This window comes from Diachasma alloeum, unplaced genomic scaffold, assembly GCF_001412515.2.
Source record: "Diachasma alloeum isolate Michigan unplaced genomic scaffold, Dall2.0 Dall_scaffold_00879, whole genome shotgun sequence".
In the NCBI taxonomy this organism is placed as follows: Eukaryota; Metazoa; Arthropoda; class Insecta; order Hymenoptera; family Braconidae; genus Diachasma; species Diachasma alloeum.
Window position 1 is genome coordinate 246611 of NW_021681000.1, and position 20150 is coordinate 266760.

Sequence of the window (20150 nt, forward strand, 5' to 3'; positions counted from 1 at the left end):
CAAACCCCCCCCCCCCCCCGCCCTCCCGCGGCCGCGTGGTGGTATTGGCCACCTCCGTGTGAAAGCACCTCTCACGCGAGTGATAACCGTGTCTTTTCACAGTCGGCTTTTGTAGAGCATCACCAATGGCTGACAGGAGGATAACATTTTTCGCGATTTTGATGAAGTTATGGATCCGCTCGTTCATTAATCTACCGAATTCATCACGGGAATTTGATTCTATAATTTTTTTCTCATTTTTATGGCCATTAATTTACTTTAATTTGTGGAAGATGAATAATTAAGGGAGTGCATGTTGATGAGAAAAATGAAAACAATTTCGGGAAATTTTGATTGTGCAGGCGATTATTGTTCTATTGTTTTTAGAAATAAATCGTTTTCGCAAAAGAAACTTAAAAGACGAAAACGTCACGAGAATTCTAAGCAGAATTTTATTGTCAAACGTAAATCAAACTATTTCAATTTACCGCGTTACATTATTTTTTTCAGCAAACAAATATTCGTCAATAATTTCATTTTACAATATTGAAAAAAAAATAAAAATATTTATTCAAAATGAGAAGCAATTGTATGAATTCAATTTTCAAAATGTGCAATTGAACAATTTCCGAAAAAATATGAAAAAAAATTGTTGCAGTCGATTTCTCCAGTGAAAAAATATGAAGAAAGTGTTGTCTCCCATCGAAATAGTGAATTTAAACCCTAAAATGTAGTTTCAACCCCATGGGTCTCCATTCCACTCTAAAAACCCAAATAATTGAATTTCCCCAGCTCCCCCGTGCATCATCTGGGGCGCGCCGATGCGTGTTACACCGTTCTCCACCCTGTAGTGACCGGGTCTGAAACCCATGTCCGGACGAAATAGTCGAGAGCCGNGGGGGGGGGGGGGGGGGCCAGGTGTTGTGGGGACTAGCCCGATGATGCGATCGTGCCATATGCTGTGAACGGGGGTGGTTGGCACATACCTAGTTGTACGAGCCTACTAATTAATTCCCGGTGTGTGCCTTTGTTTCAGTTGAAATGAACCCCCGCAGAAATTACCCTTATTTATTCTCTGTCTCTTTCACTGGGTCGCTGGCCTCTCCGCACACCTTTCGCCCATCCCCCCCCCTCGAATAAACGGGAGAGGGAGTGGAGGAGAATACGAGGACATCCACGGAATACAAAAGTTCATTTCAAAAGTTTCAAACTCTAATTTTTTTAGGTAATTCATTTGCCATCATTTGCGGGGGGATGAGACGCTGAAAAAATAATTACTGTGATTGTAATCGATACTGGTGGTGCCCGGGGGGGGAGATCGCTTTCCCTTGTGTACTCAACCCCCCGGAGCGGTGACCAATGGGGGAAAACGATATGTTTGGCGTTCTAGTTGTTCCGGGTGGGGTCTCAATTGAACGCCAATCGCCCGTGTCGACGCGCGATACTCGAGATGAGCGGACGTACTAGTGGTGAAGAAGATTTCAGAAATTATTTGACCATCGAGAGGGAATCAACAGCAATTATGATCCTGAATTGAGACTCGACAGTCTCAAGTTGAGATTTCCAAGTCTTAAATTAAGACTTTCAAAACTCACAACTTGAGAATTTCAGAATTCAAATTAAGACTTTTAAAAATATTATTTTAAGACCTTTAAAATCTTGAAAGAAGGTTTTATTTTTTGGGTGTATGTTGGAATTTTTTTTTGAAGAATTTTTAAAGACCTAGTTTGGTTTTTTTTGCAAAATGCAGTATTATTGATTTAAAAAAATGTTTAATAAATTTATTATGATAGTTTTTTTTAATTACACAGTCGCTAGATTAACGGGTACTTTCAGTGAATTCACATGATTCATCATTTTAAGAACTCGAAGTTTGTTTAGAAGTCATTTTCAGGAGAGCAACATTGAATTTGGCTTCTGAGGAAAAAATCGTGGAATTCAAAATTTTTTAGCAGCAGGAAGATGAGCTTTTCCCAACTCACTTGAATTATCAAGAATATTTCACCTGAATTTTGTTTATTTCTACGAAGAATTGAACTGGAATTTCCAGTTTCCCCTGATTTTTTCCATCAAAATGTAAATTTTTAATTACAAAATTCCGCCCCTAAATTTCTTAAATAAAAAAGTTGAATATCATGAAGTGCATAATTTCTTAAATGAAAAAGTTCATAAGATTTTTTAAAGTTAAATATCATGAAGTCGGCAGCCGGTATTGTTCAAATATTTGGCATCATTCAATTAGTTTGAATCAATTCTAAAAAACAGTTGCAGTTAAATCTCGAAATTAAATTCCCAAGCTCAGAACAATACAACAAAAAACATTCGAAAATATTAAAAAAGAGAAATGTCCATGACCCCTGACAGCGGAACAAATCCAAAGCACGCGTATCATGACAGCATCGGGCTGGCATTATACACGCCGTGTGAAGTCACCGGCTGATTGATGGTGTTATTAGTCACCTGGGCCCACATAGTGTCGTTTGCCCTGGGATACAATAAAATACCTCCTCCCCCACAGTCACTGTATCCGCGGGTCTTCACTCCTCGGAGACTGGCAAATTACCTGCAGCATTTAGCGGACGATTAGGGGACCATCTCTCTCAACTGTGAATTTTTGTCTCGTTAATTACCCCGGTCCTTTCTACTTCTCAACGCCCGGTAACGGAGTTTTCGGTGACTAATGGGTAATTAAAAATTTTTATTTCTCATACTCTTCGAGAGTTATCTCTAGTTGAACTCCATTCTTCTATTTCTGTCAACGAAGAATGAAATAAGAATTGCCAAAAGTGTCATTTTAATATGTTATGTCATTTTAATGTCACAATAAAAATGTTTAATTACTTGCGATCAAGTAAGACTCAAATCGAAGCTTTGATGGTTAAGCTGATTCCATCAAAAAATCCACACGGAGAGAAGTGTTCAGTAAAAATTACGGAACTCACAATTCGCTCACCGATTATTGAAATTCATGTTCACAAACATTGCGCCCATCCCCTAATCGCAGAGGTGTCGATAATAAACCTCCGAACGCTATAAAAAAAAACAAACGTGTTCTTTCACTGGGTCAGTAGTGACAAGAAAACCTCTCGCGGGGCCTTCAGCCGGGTTGGCGTGTCGGCCGCGATGCGTGCTAGGCGTCTCACGAGTGGCTCCAACCTCACGTACAACACAAACTCCCCATACAACCCATTCTGTGTACCCAGTGGGTACGGCCCTCTTGTACTCGCTCGTGTAGAAAAGACCTCAACATGCCCTCACCATCGCACCACCCAGTGGAGGGTCGGTGTGCGTGCGATCACGTAATCCCCCTCCCCCCTATTTTTTCTCAATTGCTTTTTTTATGGTATTTTTCAAGTCCTGACTCGAGAGCTTTAAGACTTCGAGATGAAATCACGTACTCAAGGTAATCTTGATATCTTTCATTCATTTATCAATTTTATTAAAAACTAACAAGCCACTCAAATGTTTTATCAACTCTTGCACGAAAGTTTGAGGTAATTGGGGAGGCTCTACAGTTTGCTTGTGAATGCACTGTATGTTTGGAGATTTTCAGGGGTTAAATACTTTAATTGAATTGCGTGAGGAAAATTTGAGGAAATTCAGACATGATCAAGAATAATCAAATTATATTTTTAAAAAATTGTGGAGAGAACTGTTTACCTTATCGGAAATTCCAGTGTTTGATATGAAAATTATTTTTAGGAATATTCTGAGTATGAATAAATTTCATGTGAGGTAATTCGGGAGGCTCTACAGTTTGCTTGTGAATGCACTGTATGTTTGGAGATTTTCAGGGGTTAAATACTTTAATTGAATTGCGTGAGGAAAATTTGAGGAAATTCAGACATGATCAAGAATAATCAAATTATATTTTTAAAAAATTGTGGAGAGAACTGTTTACCTTATCGGAAATTCCAGTGTTTGATATGAAAATTATTTTTAGGAATATTCTGAGTGTGAATAAATTTCATGTGAGGTAATTCGGGAGGCTCTACAGTTTGCTTGTGAATGCACTGTATGTTTGGAGATTTTCAGGGGTTAAATACTTTAATTGAATTGCGTGAGGAAAATTTGAGGAAATTCAGACATGATCAAGAATAATCAAATTATATTTTTAAAAAATTGTGGAGAGAACTGTTTACCTTATCGGAAATTCCAGTGTTTGATATGAAAATTATTTTTAGGAATATTCTGAGTATGAATAAATTTCATGTGAGATAATTCGGGAGGCTCTACAGTTTGCTTGTGAATGCACTGTATGTTTGGAGATTTTCAGGGGTTAAATACTTTAATTGAATTGCGTGAGGAAAATTTGAGGAAATTCAGACATGATCAAGAATAATCAAATTATATTTTTAAAAAATTGTGGAGAGAACTGTTTACCTTATCGGAAATTCCAGTGTTTGATATGAAAATTATTTTTAGGAATATTCTGAGTATGAATAAATCTCATGTGAATTTGTAAAAGATGAAATTTGTGAGCTAAATTGGGTAAGAGAAAATTGGGTTATTTCATGCATTCACATGAAATTTTTCCACTTTCCATACATTGTGATGAAAAATAGGGTTCAACTCTCGTGGAAAAAGTACTCTTTGACTCTTGGGACGGTGCAAAGTGTTATCTGCCGAATGTGACTTTATAAAACGAGCCTCAGGCGAGACCTATAATATTTTCGTGTCACGGGACCTGAAAAACCCCATTTAAAAAAAAAAAAAAATTGGCGTTTTGCAGGTCCCTCGACACGAAAATTAATATACACACCTCGTCATGGAAAACATCACCCTCCTCCACGTGCTTGCCATCCTCGCCTTCGTGATCTGTTTTCCAAGACTCGGGCATGTAATGTACTATTTATATCACTAAGTCCGAATCTCGTTTTATCGGGCCTACGATATCGGCCCTACTGAGGGAAAAATTAGCTTCGTCGAAAAACTACATGTTCCACGTCAGAATATTTGACGGAGTGGAATAGATTTCCTTGATGAAAATTAACTTGATAGAAGGAAATCTAATATCTTTCACTAAAATTAAAAAATAATAAATTGGGGAAATACCCTATTAAAGTCAAGCCGAAGTTAAAAAAAAATCACCCAGTCAACAAATTACTCATGTCAGTTCGTTTAATAACACAACGTCTCGATGCGCCTCGATTATCCCCCGGATGTGTCTAGCAAAGAGAGAACGAGAGATTTGTATTTGTATGCAACGCAGAAGTACGAGGCACCGTTGGCCGAGTCTTTACGACTCTATTATGAGTTTATCTGGGGTACGTGTGTACGTGCACTCACTTTGGTCATCGGGGGGGGGGGGGGGGGGGTGATCTCGCATTCGCGGCGCAGGTTAGGAGGAACTCAGTGAATTAATGCGCACTCGGCACGTCACAGGAATCATCGGAATTATCGTAGGATCAATCTGCAACGGATTTATTCTCTTTGCAAAATTTTTCTTAATGAATGTTTTTTTTTTCTGCAAATTCTAATTGCCTGAAGCGTAATTGTTCTCCTCGGGGGACTAATCGCTCCTGAAAGCATGGCGCCAATCTGTTATGAAATAATTCAAAATCACGTGAAATCATCTTTGACATCGTGCAATTATTTGCTGCAAAGCTTTGGGGTAAGACCAATTCCATCTAGATGCACTGAGGGAAAAATTTCGTAATACGTAGACCGTATTTACTTGAGAGCAGTAAATCATTTTCAATGGCTTAAATCTCAGAATTTCTGCGCGTCACGGGACTCAAATAAATTCTTATTTATCAGTATCGTTGTACGTTATATCGTGAATATATTATATATCGATTTTTTTATGCATTGGAAGTGCATTAAAAAAATCATGAAAACGATAAATACTTGAGGATTGGCGATTTTCTTCTGAAATTGGAGAAAAATTACTTGTCTCAAGTAAATATGTTTCAGGTATTAGAATTTTTTTTTTCAGTGTGAAATCGACTTCATTTTACAGTAGAGTAGCCTCTCCGAGCCCCTCCATTAATTAATCGTCCCAAATTCTTGTAAAACAATTGTAATTACCTCAAGAATTCCTTAAAATTCAATTTTTCCCATTATTCCACAGAATAATATCCCTCAAATCATTATAACATCAGCTTCCGTGATTATAAAAAATTCTCTTAGCATAACCCAACTTGCAAAAGGGTCGATTCATAATTAAAATGATTGCAGCATTAAACTCTTGCAATTACAGTAGGCCCCCATGATAAAACGAACGATCCATACTACGATGTTGTTATTCGTACACACACTGGTATCGTATACCTTGAACTAATAACACCCTTTCGCATTACATTTTCCTCTCCCTCCCCCATCCCGTCTCTTATCACGCTTGAAAATCGTCAGTGTTGCGGACAAAAACAGCAAAAAATATTCGCGATAGCCTTAATGCGACAATTAAAAATAAATAAGATGAATAAAATTGAACTTTGGAGTTTAAATGAGAGTAAAATCAGCAATTAGGCGGAGAATCGAGTGGCTGAGGGCTCAGCCGGTTTTTCAGACAGAGACAGGTGCCGGTTGTCTCTCGATCGTTTTCGATTTTTACTTTATAAGCATCTCTCTTTCTCTTTACACGCGTCAACTGGCCACTTTTATATCACTCGCACATCTGCGGGGATACGACGTGGAGACAGAAGCTAATGCTTGATACTGAGCAGCTGGATATACTTGAGCTCCGGTAAATTTAATTTTTTTATGGAATCATATGGGTGGTGAAAAGGAAACAAATAACAGGTTAATTCTGTTATTTATTGACAATTCGGCGGGGGAATTTTAGTGATATTTATGCATGGGAGGGGGGGGAACAGTTTTACGTGAGAATTTTTAATTTATAATGAAGAGAAATTTAATTTGGGAAAAATGGGGTAAAACAGACTGGTTTTGATCGTCAGTAGCTCCTGATTTAATGACGCGATTTGAATGAATCACATCTCAGTTTAAAGCTTAAAAAAAAGTCTTGGAAGTGAACAACAATCGGACAATTCCACTCTGCGGTTCCCAAGTTATTGACGATTAAATACGGCTAGTGCTACCCCACTCCAGAATGAAAAGAATCAATTCAATTTTTCTTCATTTTCTTCAATAAAAAATGTTGATATTTAAAAGTCAATATTTTTACTTTTTTCAGGCAATATCCCTTTATCAAAAGAAGTAAAAGCTTGCGAATAAAATCAACCCTTCGTTCTTCAATTCAGTAGCGAAGTGGTAAAGCAGTTCAAGTCGACTTATCTCTCAGTTGAGTTTTTGAAGAATATTTCCGAATCTAAGAGAAATAGCGAAATTTTCGTAATAACATTTGTTGTAGCTCTCAATCAGCTCTACAAAAAAGGTTATAATAAAAAATTTTCTATCTTCCTTAGATTCCGAGATATTCATTGAACACTGGTAAATAGTCAAAATTGACTTATACCGTTTTCCCATTTCGCTACTGAATTTCATTCATTGGGTTCATTTAATTTATTGATTAATTAATTAACGAGTCCATTTCCGTCTTTGAAGTACATAATCGATGAAGCAATTACGTCCAGTGTAAATTAATGAACCCTCCCGCCGCCCCAAACCTTGACTGTTCCACCTGAAAAGAAATCTGACAGATAAACAACTGCGTACCTCCTCGGAAACTGAATGTAAGTCACTTGTAACGTGTCACCCGTTAATGTACACAACTCGCAAGCCGTTGCGCCGATAACCGAACGCTCAATATCTATCACCAACTGAAAGTTGAAATGAAAACATAAATAAATAATGTCACCCGTGACGTCAGCGATACGCCTTGTCAGCTGGGTGATTTATTGCCGATCACCCAACGCCCAACAATTCGGTGTGAAGTGCAGGAGCTGTCCAGTGAGAAAATCACTCGCAATCTACATAAATAATTCAATTCAAGAGAAAAATTAATCGTCGAATCAATATATTGAGGGAAAAAACGAGCTGGAATCGAAGAATTAATTTGGTGAGAGGACAAATGACTCGTGTGCGAATTTAGTGAGGTGTTTGCGTTGAAGTCATGAATACCTCATCGAGTTATTATTTTAAGTAATTAATTTTTCAGTATTTTATATCTTCTGACTTTGACAGTTTAACGACGCAGTTTAAGCTTTCGATTTTTTTCGCACATCAAAAAACCCGGTAACTGATGAATTTACGGAAATTTGTATTCCTATTCCCAACTAAACCGAACGCATTGACAATTTTTTTGGTCCATACTCGCGTCAATTAATTATCAAAATCTTCTGAAATTCTCTAAATGTCAAAATTTTGTATCTAACAAAATTGAATTATTGATTATCCCTCTACTATTCTTATTTCATATCCCCATTTCTATTTTCTTGAAGGTTCAAAATTACCGGTAAACTACAAATAAAAGAATTTTTACAACAATTGTAAAACACACATTAAATTTCTCAGTGAAATCTGAAATTTCAAGATTTTCCCCCCCAAATCGCATTCAGTGTCACTATCCTGAAAATTCAAGAGTATATTTACCGAAATTTTTTGGTTTTCTTTTCATTTTCTCTTTGATTTCTCCACAAAATTCTGAATTTTCAATGAAGAAATTCCTTGAAACTTCAGTGATAATCAAATTCGATAAAAGTTTCCAAAAAATGTACCGCAAATTTTGGGCAAAAATTTCCACCAGTGCACTATTTCACTATTTCACCCCAAAGAGCGCCGATTTTCCACCTGAAAAGTCCTACGAATCGATCGAGAATATATGCCATCTCCGAAAATGATATCCAATAGTCCCCAGTTAAAAACGATAATTTGTTACTTCAAGTATAATTTTATTCCTCATTCCTTTTTTTTATCAATCTCAACCAATTTTGAATAAAATCACAATTCAATGATACCTTAGATTGGCTAATTTCGGGTGGTTGTATAAATGTGGTATATGTCTGAATGGCAGGAGAGGCGGTTTGTGGCCAGGTGCCCGCGATACGAAATGGGAAAAATGCAAATGAGGAGTAATAACGAGGAGGCAAGCGTATCTCCGGGTCGTATCTTCGTATATACGACGGCGCGATACCCCGTTGTATACCAGAAGGGATCCCCTACCCCTCCAACCCCCTCCCCCCCCAGAGTAGGGTATATCCCACGAGACTTTTATGATATATTCAAGTGTACGATATATTGAGCGGTCAAAGCAGTCACTTATGTACCCAACGGGAGCACCAGAACTGTGAGCATTGGACTCTCGGTCATCTCTCGCACGGAGAGAAATATTCAATAAAAATAACGTATATCTTTTCCGTAATTCCGGAGTGAAATGTGGTTGTAGGAAATTTTACGGAACTGTCACGTAATTTTTATCTAAAATCACGGAATTTTTCCAGAGCGTTCCGTAATTTTTATCTGAATTTCCTGTGAAAAATTACGATACCGTCACTCAAATTTTCTGAGTCGATTCCGTAGTCGGTGAGCGAACTGTGAGTTCCGTAATTCCGGAGCGGAAATTTTACAGAACTGTCACGTAATTTTTATCTAAAACCAAATTTTTATCACCAGAAGTCGATGTGAATTTTTATAATATAGAGAGAAACTTTGCAAGTCTGAATTTGAATCGCGACATTGAACCGTTAGAAAATATTTTAAAAATCTGAAAAAAAATGAAAGTTTACTTTTGGAGGAAGATTGATGAAATGAATTAAAAATTTCAATTTTTGAAAATTACGAGCATTTTCTATGAATAATTTACAAACAATCAATTTTCCAACAAAAAAATCGTCTGTACCAGGAATCGATTTCATGCCTAAAAACAACGAATATTATTTGAATGAAGCTAAATATTCACGAATTCTTTTCAAATTTTTCTGACGCAATTTAATTGACAAATTTGATGACTGAAAATGGTTGAATCCATAGTAATAGAAACTCCTCTCAATTTTTCGGGAAAAAAATCTAAATTAGAGCGCAAATTTCCCTTCTTTTCCGTGTTCTTTGCTCGCTAGATTTTACTTTTTTCCCAACATTTTTTGAACTGTTAATTAGAACTCACAATTAACTTGAAGTGCACGAGATTATTTAGTCATCATTCCCGGATTATTACGAGTTTAACGTTCAATTCACCAGGAAATTGAGTTCCTGGTGTCCCCGCAGTGTACATCCTACTCGCGAGTCATCCAGAGTAGAAGTGTGAATAAAGCTCTCTGGGACTCGGTCCGTGTAATGCGCCTAGCCCCTTTCATTAATAACTGCGCCAGATTAATAATGCCGATCCCTCCGCCCCCTTTCTGCCTTCGGGGTCCACCGCCGCGACATGATGTCCGTGGAGGGCACACGTTTGTACAACGTGTAATGTCCCATCAAATCCACGCGCACAGGCGAGATCAATTCGTCACCCTACGACGGTCCAATTTAAATTCAAAGGGTAATTAATTGGATTTACGTAATCGTTATTTCATTTGAGTTTATTTGAATGGGTTGAATGCTTGCGAATGAACGGATGAGGTGACTTTGGTTTGAGGAAGAGAATTATTTTGACGTGGGGCTAGAAGATGAATGCAATGGAAATTATTTCGTGAACATCTTGGAAATTGAGGAATTGAGAGAAAAATGTCAAACTGCTTTTGTTCAGAGAAAATCGGGGACAAATTATTTTGTAATTATTTTGGAACTTTAGAGATCTTCGGAAAAAATAAATAAATACAAAAACTTATGATTACAATTTCCTAGTGAATTTATTAAAAATTCTTTAATAAATTTCGCTGATTTTTTTAATGTCTTTCATAAATCCTAGTAGGTTTTGAGGTATTTACAGACTAGTCTGAGACTATTCCAATTTTTATAAAAAAATATTATATATTTATTAACAATTCTATATTTTTTTAACAATTTGAAATAATCTCAGATTTATTTTTCATGTAAATTTTTATGATATTTATAAACTTATTCCGATAAAAATCTTGGACTAACTATTTTGCAATTACCTTCAAACTTTACAAGTTTTTGAAAAAATTCCACGAAGTTAAAATCATGAAAAAAAAATCCATTTAATAGCGCAATTCCAAAGCCGACGAAACCTCCATCCTACTAGATAAAATTAATTGCCGAATGAAAATAATGACACACCGCGGAGACTAATTACAACCTTCAATTACTTCAAATTAAACCGAAAACAAGGAAAAATCTTATCACAACATAATTTCGTATTTTCGTAACAAATTGAATAAAAATGTGGGGGAATTAATTGGTGAGAATTCCCTAGCTCGGTGGTTCTCGACACTGAGAAAATCACCCCTTTCGGGATCAGCTGTGGGACCACGTAGTCGCCAAGTAGCCACACCATGGAGAGATCCATTATCTCCGTGAAACGAGAGAGACCAAGTCGGAGAGGGAAACCGCTGAATAAAATGCCGAGAATCAAAATAAAAACTAAATAAAAAAAATGAAGATGAAAAATAAAATCGAAGAAAAAAAATTGAAAGGACGAGCGCCCTCGGCGGGGGGAGGTGCCTCTCCCCTCTCTCCGTTGAAAAATCAGCGCATACCAAGGGCCTAATTAATTTACATAGTAGAAGTGGAGGTAGGGAGCACGTAACTGCGATTGGACGGCTAGATTCTGCCGGGGTTGCTTCTCCAATCCCCGTTCCCGGAATGAATTCCATTGTGCGAAATTTTCTCTTTATTTTGTTTCACCAATAGTAAATACTCGGGTGGAAATTTTTCGAGTAAAAAACAGTTGGGGATGAGGGAGATACGTTTGCCTGTGCTTCAGTGATTCTCGTTAACAGGCTAAAACATTAGTCGCTTCGGTGTGAGAGATCTCGCGACCTTGTGACCCCGAGACCAACACGATTCAACGGGGCGATACGGGTGTTCCGGACGGTTGAGACTACTGATTCTCAAGGGAAATAAAAATTTTTGTTTTTCGGGAAAAAGGAAGATTAGTTGCTGCAACTGCTGGTCAGCAATTTGCGCGACTGCTTGAGAATGTAATGCAGACACTGGGGAAAAATATTGAAATAACTTCACTATTGAAGTTGGGGATCTTCGGAAAACGTGAACTTCCAATTTTTTTAGATTTTTAAAAACGTTTTGTAACGCTTGAAAATGAAAAAGGAAATTATGACCTTAAAATTTAAATAATAAAATTTCCGAAGTAATTAAATCCGTCCTGAACATGTCTGAATAATTTAAAACTGTGGATTCCGTCGATTACAGGTGACAAAATAAGAAAAATGGGTCCGCAATATCTTAACTGTTTTTATTTGTTTTCTCTTGTTTCACTGAAGGAAAAAATATTTTTGTGAACGGGAATTGAAATAAAAATGATTCATCCCATCACGACCGAATCAATTTCTGAAACATTTCGAATTATCTGGGTATCACACGGGTGGCGACAAACCTCCCCCGGCGCAAAGATGGCAAAGTCCCGACAATGAATACCTATTAAAATGGTGTGAACAATGCCACTGGTTTGGACCCAACTGCTACCGTTTCCAGAGTTGAAAAAAAAAGAAGACTCACACACCCGCCAGGGTTACCCCAAGTGCTGATGCTACCGGTGTGTATTCTGCCCTCTCGAGGAGTCCCGAGTGATATACTGCGAGATTCACGATATCGCCAGAAGGGACACGGGCCCTACTCTCACTCCTTTTCTCCCTGTCTTGATCCCGTTACCTTTTTCTCCTCTTTCTTTCCGTTCAAAAATTAAAAGGCTGATGAGAAAAAAGTTTCATTGCACGGAGAGAACAGTTGGATAGAAATTATCTAGAAAATCGTAGCAAACTTTACTATACGAGAGGTAATCGTGGAACTAAATTGTAATCCGATAACAAATTTATTTTACACTGTTGGTAAAAAATGTAATTTCATGGGCAGTTGACTACTAATTTGAAAAAATCACGAAATGTCAGGTTTCACTGAAAATTGAGTAAAATTCCAGAATTTTCTGGTTTTCCATTAATTTTCAGGGAAAAATGGAACTGAAACTGACAATTCTCCTAGATTTTTCCACAAAATTCTGAATTTTCAACGACGAAAATCCTTGAAATAAAAAAAAGGCTTCCCAATGTTTAAACAATTTCAATTATTCATTCATAAACAACGAATGTTTAACAAAACAATAATTAAAATCGATTTCTAACGCTTCCCTTATTAATCAACAATTACGTGTATTGATCGGGTGCCTTAAAAAAGTGAAAGCGAAATGATCAAAGCTTCACACCTATTCATTAATTTCTCACTCATCGTTCACCTCTATCATTAATTGAGTTGCTTTCGCTCCAATAAGACAGAAACGAAGCAACTGTGAAAGAGAGAAAAATAAAAAAAGTCGAATGAAAACGGAACAATTGTAGAATTGCAATTCTCCGCCATTAAAATTGCAAAAATGCATTTTGCGAACAAACAATCCCCCGTGCCTCAAACCCCCATTTTTTCACTCACCTCAATTCCCCAGCGAAACAAAGACAAATTTCGTTGATCACTTTTTCCCATTGTTCCCCCTTCCCCATTGTTTTCGGTACCGAGTGTAACGAGTAAATCGCGTGCACCTAGCCCAGAAAATTCCTCTCGCCGAGGGATCCACGAGAGATAATAAAATAATTCGATTACTTTGTTTTTCTTTTGACGAAATGCCAATGGAAAAAAGCGAAAATAAAGGGCAAAAAATGCTAATGATCAAGAAGCAACAGTCGGGGTTAATTTTAACGGTGATAAAACTCACCTTGGAAGTAACTCTTGGTGCGGAGATAACTGACACTGAGCCTGAGTATGCTTAGCCGATCCAATTTACTGAGAATGTTTTGCTCAAATGGAAGGAGCGACGCTAACGTATCCAATTCAGCATTGAGCCTCTCTCTGTGTCGTTTGCTTGGATTTGACTTGGTCACGCCGTCTTTCTGCGGTGGTTTCAAGCTGAAACGGAAATACAAGCAATTTGTTAGTGATATGAAACGAATATAAATCATGAAGTCGTACAACACAGAAAGAAATGGTGTTTTTCTTGATTCGGGCTCACATATGAAAAAATGCAGTAGAAAGCCTAGCGAATTCGCTAGAAAATTCTATTGGAATTTTTTGCGCTGATTCTATTGGATATTCGATAAGAAAAAGTCAACAGATTTCGATTTTCTGTTTGAATTTTTCTCTTGAGATTTTTTCTATAAGAATGCTTGGGCACCACTTTTCCAAGTTTTTTCCACTCGAATTCTGCAAAATAAAACAAAATCCAGTGGAAAAAACTTAGAAAATTTGTGTCCAGTAATTCTAATAGAAAAAATCTAAGAGAAAAATTCAAACAGAAATTTGATATCTGTTGACTTTTGTTTATTGTTAATATCCAATAGAATTAGCGCAAAAAACAAGTAGAATTCCAATCGAATTTTCTAGCGAACTCGCTAGTTTTTCTATTGAATTTTTTCATGCGTGATAGCTTGTGCGGCACAGCGATTCAGCATATCCAAGTACTTCCACATTTATTCTCTCATTTTTTCCGAATGGAAGTTGTACTCGTCAAATCCGAAATTTTTTAACCTAATCTTATCGAAATAAATTTTTGCACTGCAGAAAGCCATCAGCAAATAATCATTCGATCATGTACTGTGGCACCGCCCAAACTACGATTGACAGAGAATCAAATTATTATATAACTTAAAAAACATGTACTCTTCCTACCAAAAAATTTGTAGAAGCAACTGACCATAAATACCATAAATAGAAATAATTTGCAAATGCCTTAAAGAATGTGAACTAAAAATCTAAAATGTAAAAAGGAGATCAACTGTAATAAGAGCAACGAATTGAGAAATGTAAAACAGCAACTACAGCGTGAATAATCCACGATTCCAATTCCAGCACTTTAAATAATAATTTAAAAAAAAATAATAATAATAATAATCATGACATGAACCTCGCGGTCGAGTTCAAACGTCCAGAAACAGAGGAATCCCTCATTTTTTTCAACCTCGTCCACCTCCCGTACATCTGTTTCAATTTCTGAAACCGTCCCGGATAATGGATTTTGTGTCATCCAATAATTAATAGAGTTCTTCGGGCGCACAGGCGCCATATACGGCGAAATCTCATTCATCACGCTTTCTAACCCCTAAGCATTTTAATTAAAAACCCGAGGTATTCTCCAGTGTACGTACGTACACGTACCTCAAGCTTTAGCGATAGGAGAATTGCATTTTGGCCGCAATACTGGTATCATTATCATGGAAACAACTTCACGGTCGTTAATTCTTCACGAAGTTGGGAAAAAAGGGGGAATCCATTGAGGAAAAAATTGCGTTGGTGGTTGATACGTTACAATGTAAACAATTATTCGTATAAAATTTTTTTTCTCATTAGAAAAATAATAATTATTCAGTGTAAATGATTTGTTTTTTGATTTGCGAATTAATGAAAAAAATTAATTTCAGGTCTCGAATATAATGAATGAATAACTGAATCAGATAAAATTGCAATAAAAAATTCAAACTAAAGAGATTCGAAATATTGTAAAATTATTGCGTCAGTAATTTTCACACTTGTGAATGAAAAATGTTTATTTATCGAAAACAATTGTAAAAAGAAAAATTATTCAGTGTAAATAATTTGTTTTTAGTTTTGTGAATTAATGAGAAAAATAGACTTCAAGTCTAAAATATAATGAATGAATAATTCATTCATTGAAAGAGACTCCAAATTTTATAAAATCATTTCGTCAGTAATTTTCACACTTGTGAATGAAAAATGTTTATTGATCGAACACAATCCATCCAAAAATCTATTCATTACCATTAATCCGTAATGAAGTGGATTCCCTCTGAACTCACAGATTCATGTTCCCCTAAACGGCTGGGATCCACCGAAAATGTCAATTAATTAGTGTTTGCGCGAATACTCGCACGCCGAAGTAGTCACGTGAGATCACGATAACCGGACAGATCGATAATACCTTTCGAAAGCCAAGAGCACCAGGTCGCACGACCGTGTTATCGCGGGCGCACTGCCCGTTGGCACACAAACTCAAGGAGCGTGGGTCTGACCGACCCCCCTCCCCCCTCCCCTCCCCCCTACCACCGCCCGCTGCCCACCCCATGTGATACCATTCCACATTTATTCGTAAACTCCATCACCGATTTAATTATTCTCATCACGATGAAGAGGCAGAAAATAATTTTTCCCATGAATCATGCGCGTGGGGGCACTCAGTGGCCTCGAGGGGGGTATGAATCAAGTGAGTGACAAGGTTTTAGCCAGGTGACCAACGCCCACCCGCCAAGAACCATCCCCCGTTGCTCCAACGCACCACATATTGTAATCCATCGCCAGTTGGGACTTGATCATAATCTGAGCCGCCATGCGTAAACCTTGTGGCACTAATTTGGATTTTTTTTAATATTTAGGGACGGGAGGCTATGTCTGAGGCGAATGTGTAGTAGAGCTGCGGGACAAAGCGGGTTTCAAGCACGCAGCACTCAACGCTGCTAACAATTTTCCTCTGAATTTTCCGTGCGAAATTCTCTATGAGAAATTTGGTGGAACGTTTTCCGTCGCCGATCTATTCCGCCGAGTCATGGCATGGTCGTGGAATGAGAATTCTAATCGTAGCTTAGCTTGGATTATTTTATATTTCATGTTGGCATTTTTCAGATGGAATTTTTTTATTTTCTCAATTCCCAATTTCAAAAAATTTATTATTTACGTGAAAATAAAAATTTTAAAAATGGCAAAAATTTTTTTCAGCTGTATTTTTTTAATTTAAAAAAATCAATTTTTACATTTTTACATTTAAAAAAATTGTAAGAAAATTACTGACATATAATTCGACAATAAAATGTGATTGATGAAACTGAGCTAAATTGAAACCCCTAGCTCGAACATTTCTAGTTCTGGAAATTTTTATCACGTTAAAAATCAAATGTCCCATTGATTTTTTGTTCGAATGATCTGATAACCAACAAAATACTTGATTTTCCAGTTAAATTATTCCGTGAAAATTCAGAAAAATCAGGGAAAAATTGAAAATTCATGTCACTTTGTTTCTAAAATATTCATGTTTCATTGGAAATTCAATCAAGTTGTAATTTTTTCATCTCACTCCCCCTGAAAACTCACGAATTTCCTTGAATTCTACCTAAAACTCGAAGTTTCATACGAATTTTCCCGCTAAATCCGATTAAATGTCACTCAGATGAGAATTTCCATCATATTTTCCTTGAAATTTCGGAAAATTTCCAACAGTGCACGGACTCCTCGCATGTTCCATAAAATTACGAATTTTCAATGACACTAGAGGATGATTTATTTACCCGAAATTATTCATTTATAAATTCATCATAGATAATCAGCCGGACAAACGTGCCATTTCAATTAAATTGTTGGGGTTTGTACTTGAAAAATCAGAATCAGGAAGTATTCCCCGCGCAAATCCTCTCCTCCACAACTAAGCCCCCGTCAAAAATATCCAGACAACCGAGGCAAATTATATTTCCAAACAGTCACTCCTCATCAGTAAACCAACTCTTTAGCCCGGGAATAACGAGGACCTATCGAGACATCTAGCCTCTGGTGGCACTGCTTTGCCCCTCACGCCATGCGCAAATCCATCAGTCAGGGCCTACAGTCAAGGTTGCCGTGTGCTTGGCCAACACCCACGTGCGAAACACACCCGCGGGGTCTCCAAGATATCTCAGATGCCCCCCTCCCTCCCCCAGCGATGAATATCGGAATTTTCGAGTTTACAGCATTTTGCGGAGAACTCCCCGATATTCATCAATTGCTCGTTTCTCCTCTGGCCACTGGACTTTATTTCTCTCTCCTCTTTACCCCCCTTACAACCCCCCCCCCAGCCCCCCCTCGGATGCATTTACCCATTTCCTTATTTTTAGACCCGTAATGACAAAAATAAATGTCCGTCCATAAATGAAAAATGAATGCCTGCACGATTTTACGTGATTGCGGAGAATAAATGTTTGTTGGCAATAATCAACTCAATCAATTTCTTAAAAATGTTATTTAGGGTAATATTTCAACTGAGGGGATCGCAGGGGATTGGGCAATCACGAGGAAGTATTATGAATCGTGTAATTGCAACTTTATGGAGAGCATTTGCATTTTTCTTTTTTGTTTTACTCAGAAAAATTATTTGTTTGGATTGAGTGAAGTCTATTTAAATTGAGTGAGTTGTTGATTGGATTCTGATAGAGAATTCGGGGGGAATAAGTAGATGTTTTATCGTAGGCAGTGTTGAAAAAATTTGGCTGAATTTTTCGGAAATGGAGCTTGAATTTGAATTAAGGGGAAAAAGTCAATGGAATTTCAAGTTTCTTTGGAAATTCAAGTAGAGTCATCCCTCCGTTCGCATGCGTCAAGTAAATAAAAAAATTAAATTGTTAAATTTAAATAAAAATCTTGAGTATTTGGACTTTGTGAGGGGGTGGAGGATGGACGCACAATAGGGGAGGATTGAAAATTTTACCTAACAAGGGTAGGGCGTTTCAGAATCTAATTAACCTGAAAATTACAATTCCCACGGATTTTTCCCTGCAATTATGAATTTTGAATGACAAAATTCCGTGAAATTTCAGTGGAAAATTTTGAACAATACGTCATCAACATTCTCATTAAAGTAACTACATGATTTTATTAACTGCCACTAGAATTATTCCCGAGATAAATAGAAAAATTTCAGAATAAGAATCTTATTTGAATCAAAAGTTTCACTTCTCCGGGGATGATTTATTAATGCGGAATTATTAATTCCCAAATTTATCATAGATAATTAGACGGATAACCGGCCATTTCAATTCAATTGTTGGGGTTAGTATCTGAAAAATCAGAATCAGAACAAAAACAAATAAAATTTAGTGATTCCGGGGGAATTATGTCTGATTGTCCGCGGGGGGTGCATAAAAAGCCCATCATCCGCCATTTTGTGGGTTATATTCGTGGAAGGTCTCTCTGGTGCTGTTAGTGACTCGAGTCTATATACATCCCCTCATTCCCCTCCCCTCCCCCCCAATTTCACTTCCCCCAGGTACATGATGAGGCGCAGGCGCTGGGACAAGGGTGGGTCCACTATATGGATTTTCGAGGGTAGATACCAGGCGCCCGAGTTTCCGGGGTAGAGGAACTAGCGCTGGGGGTTCAACCGAGCTGCTCATTGGGGGATCGTATTGATGGGGAGCGCTTGGTCTAGACCTTGAAGAATTGGATATTGTCTTGGGGGAATTCGTGAGCCTATTCGAGGGCAAATTTCTTTCAAATTCTTTCAAATTTTGAGGTATATCCCCAGAAAACACGTTTTTCTCAAGATTAAGTTTTTCTTAAGAACAATATATACTTGATTCAAGTATTTTTTATACTCACTTGGAGGATGGGTATTTCAAATCGAAGATGATTCTTTTGTATTACGCCAGGTTCACTGTTAATTTTTATTTTATTTTATGGAGAATAGAAGAGTAATCCTCATGAGAGTGACATTGAAGCGAATTTAGGGGAAAATGGTTATGAAATTTCAAGTTTTAGGTAGAATTGAAGAAAATTCATGAATTTTCTTCGACTTGATTGAATTTTCAATGGAACATGAATATTCCAAAACAAAATCATATGAAAGTTCCATTTTCCCAGAATTTACCTGATTTTTATGAATTTTCACGGAATGATTGACCTGAAAAATCGAGTATTTTATTGATTTTCAGATCATTCGATTTCCTGAATTTTTACTCAGTTTTAGACCCTCTTTTTTAACCTTAACATATTCTGACCCTCATTCCTTCACCTTTACATTCAGGCCCTCAGTTTCCGACTCTAATATTCCGACCCTCATTTTTTAACCTCCACTTTTTGACCCTTATATTCTCCCACTCAGTGTCTGACCCTTATATTACACTTGAGAGCGCTTGGTACAACCCGGGCTGATACGAAATAATCATCCTCGCATTGAAACACCCACCCCCATTCGAGTATAAAGTATACTTGAGTCAAGTATATTTTTTCCTTGTGAAAATGCCAACGAAAACCATCAGCAAAAGTGTTTAAATGTTCGTGAAAGCAATGTGTACCAAATAAAATGGAAAATAATACTGTATTCACTGTACTGTGTTCATTTCTTGATTCATGAATCAAGAAATAAATACAGTATTATTTTCCGAGGTACTAAGTCACTCCTGACACTTGAATCCGATAAAAAATTCAGTGATTCATTAAAATGATTGAAGTACCGGTCT

At 37.2% G+C, this 20150-nt stretch overlaps 1 protein-coding gene across 1 annotated transcript in view; it reads right to left on the bottom strand.

The window, feature by feature from the left end:
- Nucleotides 1-20150, bottom strand: part of LOC107045119 (aryl hydrocarbon receptor protein 1) — a 112668-nt gene that overhangs the window by 53126 nt on the left and 39392 nt on the right. Inside the window, exon 2 of the mRNA XM_015267256.2 lies at nucleotides 13658-13848. Within this exon, the coding sequence (XP_015122742.2) occupies nucleotides 13658-13848 (191 nt within the window). The remainder of the gene's footprint in view (nucleotides 1-13657; nucleotides 13849-20150) is intronic.